Source organism: Helianthus annuus, chromosome 3, assembly GCF_002127325.2.
Source record: "Helianthus annuus cultivar XRQ/B chromosome 3, HanXRQr2.0-SUNRISE, whole genome shotgun sequence".
NCBI lineage: Eukaryota > Viridiplantae > Streptophyta > Magnoliopsida > Asterales > Asteraceae > Helianthus > Helianthus annuus.
The window spans coordinates 97215335-97217656 of NC_035435.2; the positions used below are offsets into that span (position 1 = coordinate 97215335).

Genomic DNA, 2322 nt, shown 5'->3' on the forward strand with positions numbered 1-2322 from the left:
TATTATAGTTATAATAAGGATTATTAAGCTCCAATTGTCACTAGGGCAACAATTTTCAACACGACACAAGAACAATCAGGTTTGACCTGTTATATCTAACCAATTTAACAAACGTGTCATACTTATGTTGACTTGTTTAACCTATTTAAGTAAAAAAAATTAAATTATTTTATATTGTAGAATAATTGGGCCACCAATTATTGGACTAATCATTCATGGCTCATCTTTTATGGATTAATTATTATTAATACACTCACTTCTTTACCGTATCAATTATCAAAGCATGATATTCAACGTGTTCTCTTATTCAAATATAAAAAAATATTAAATTTGTTAAATAGATGTTACATGTAATTTTCCGACCGTTATTTTAATATGAAACGATTATATTATGTTCTTTCGTGTTGGATACTCATTCAACTCCCGCAATTCTAACTAAATTACCAGGAATTAGCTTGTAAACGCGCTTAACCATATTAATTAAACTTATGACGCCATATATAAATATAACACAGTATTATTCAACCAGCTAAAGCAAGTTATCATCATCACTCGATGGCGAATCATGGCGGCAAACTCCTTGAAGTCACTGGTACATATTCCTCTTTTTCCATCCATCGATGACGTAAAAAAATTGAAAATAATAGTTTGATTCTTTCTTTTGAAGGAAATTGTTACTAGTTGAAAAAAGGGTAGGATTTTTACGTGTTTATAGAATTTAAATTTTTTTTTTTCATGAATATGTGTAGTGGTTGGGTGCAATAAACTGAAAGACACAACATGGTTTTCAAGGCAAGATCCTTATGTTTGTGTTGAATACGGCAGTACAAGAAATCGAACTCGTGTTTGTACAGATGGAGGCAAGAACCCTACATTCCAAGAGAAGTTCGTATACAACATATTTGAAGGATTAAAAGAGTTAAACGTTATTGTTTGGAACAGCAATATCATCTCACGTGACGACTTTATTGGTGGTGCAAGGTACGTGTGATTTATTTTGCATGCATATGTTTGTTAGTTTCTAGCCATTATCATCCATGTTGTATGTAGCATAGTGGCGGATCCAGAGATTTTTTTTCAGAGGTTCCTTTTGATATATATTTTTACTATTTTTTTTCGAAATCATTCAAGGTTTCCACTTTTTTTTCCATTTTTTTCTAAACCGAGGGGGTTCCTGAGAACCCGGGAACCCCCCCCCCCCCCCAACCCTAAATCTGCCACTGGCGCCGTACCCACTCTAAAGGGAGGGGGTAGCCGCCCCCCTCTGAAAAAAAAAAAACAAAAAAGAATTAGTGTTACTTTTAGGCAAAATTCTCGATCAACCCGTTTAGGATGTTTAATTAAGCATCTCGATTGCCCCTATAAGTATCTTATATGTCCAAAAGTATTTATGGCTTCCATTGTATTTATAGCTTTATTTAGAGTTAATAAGGAATAGCAGAAAATTGATCCATAAGTATCTTCTTCTCTTTGTTGGTTTCTTTGGAGTTTAGCCTGCTCAAATGGTCTATATCAACGCGCAATTCTTCTTCCCTTTGTTGTTAGATCAATCAACTTAATTATTAATATATATATTCTTTTATATATGGATAATTTCTTGTGGTTTTCAGGGTGAACTTAGCTAAGATTCTTTCCCAAGGATACGATGATAGCTCCTGGCCATTGCAGACCAAAAATGGCAGGTTTGACTTGTGAATTGCATGTAAATCTATAACTTTAGTTGTATCATTAGTGTTTTAAGACAGTTCGATACCTTTGTGAGCGAACTACTTGCAAGAATGACAATGTTTTAGAGTTTGCTGGTGTAGTTCTCGGAGGGGGGATCGCACCTATCTCAATAAAGTATATGATTGGTTTGAAGAGCGTCTTGAGACAGACGGAATTCTAGGATCCTTCCTCGGGGCAAATACTTTTATGCAGGGCAAACAAACTCTGACGAGGTTGTTACAAAGAAGGTGGCTTGAGTTCGCTAGACACCCCAAGCGAACTTGCCACTTGTTCGTGCGTCACACCATCAAACTTTACAAAATATTGTAAAAACTTCCGTGAGTTCACTCACAAAGGTTCTACAAATTCGATACATAATCATCATAACTCATTTTATACAGACATGCTGGTGAGATACGGTTAATAATGCACTATTCTGGTGCCAATGCAAACAACTATGTGCCACCATATGTTACAGCAAGCGCGCCCCTTATGTCTATGTACTCTACACCGCCACCGCCTTCCTCCACGTTTTATACAAGCGTCGTCGCAGGAGGTTATCATATGTCATCTTCCTACTCTTCATACCCTCATTATCCTCAACCATATGACTTC

At 35.8% G+C, this 2322-nt stretch overlaps 1 protein-coding gene across 1 annotated transcript; it reads left to right on the forward strand.

Annotated features, from left to right (window-relative positions):
• Positions 1-490: 490 nt before the first annotated feature.
• On the forward strand, positions 491-1860 carry LOC110931669 (elicitor-responsive protein 1). The gene is made up of 3 exons (XM_022175054.2): positions 491-592; positions 750-981; positions 1611-1860. Exons 1-3 carry the CDS (start codon positions 556-558, stop codon positions 1693-1695), a joined length of 354 nt encoding a protein of 117 aa, XP_022030746.1. The 5' UTR covers positions 491-555; the 3' UTR covers positions 1696-1860.
• The last annotated feature ends 462 nt before the right edge of the window (positions 1861-2322 follow it).

Excerpts from the sequence above, each read along its gene's own strand:
- LOC110931669 (XM_022175054.2), top strand. The coding sequence starts at position 556 with ATGGCGAATCATGGCGGCAAACTCCTTGAAGTCACTG. Across the intron at positions 593-749 it reads CAAACTCCTTGAAGTCACTG|TGGTTGGGTGCAATAAACTG; the intron begins GTACATATTCCT and ends GAATATGTGTAG. Across the intron at positions 982-1,610 it reads GACTTTATTGGTGGTGCAAG|GGTGAACTTAGCTAAGATTC; the intron begins GTACGTGTGATT and ends TGTGGTTTTCAG.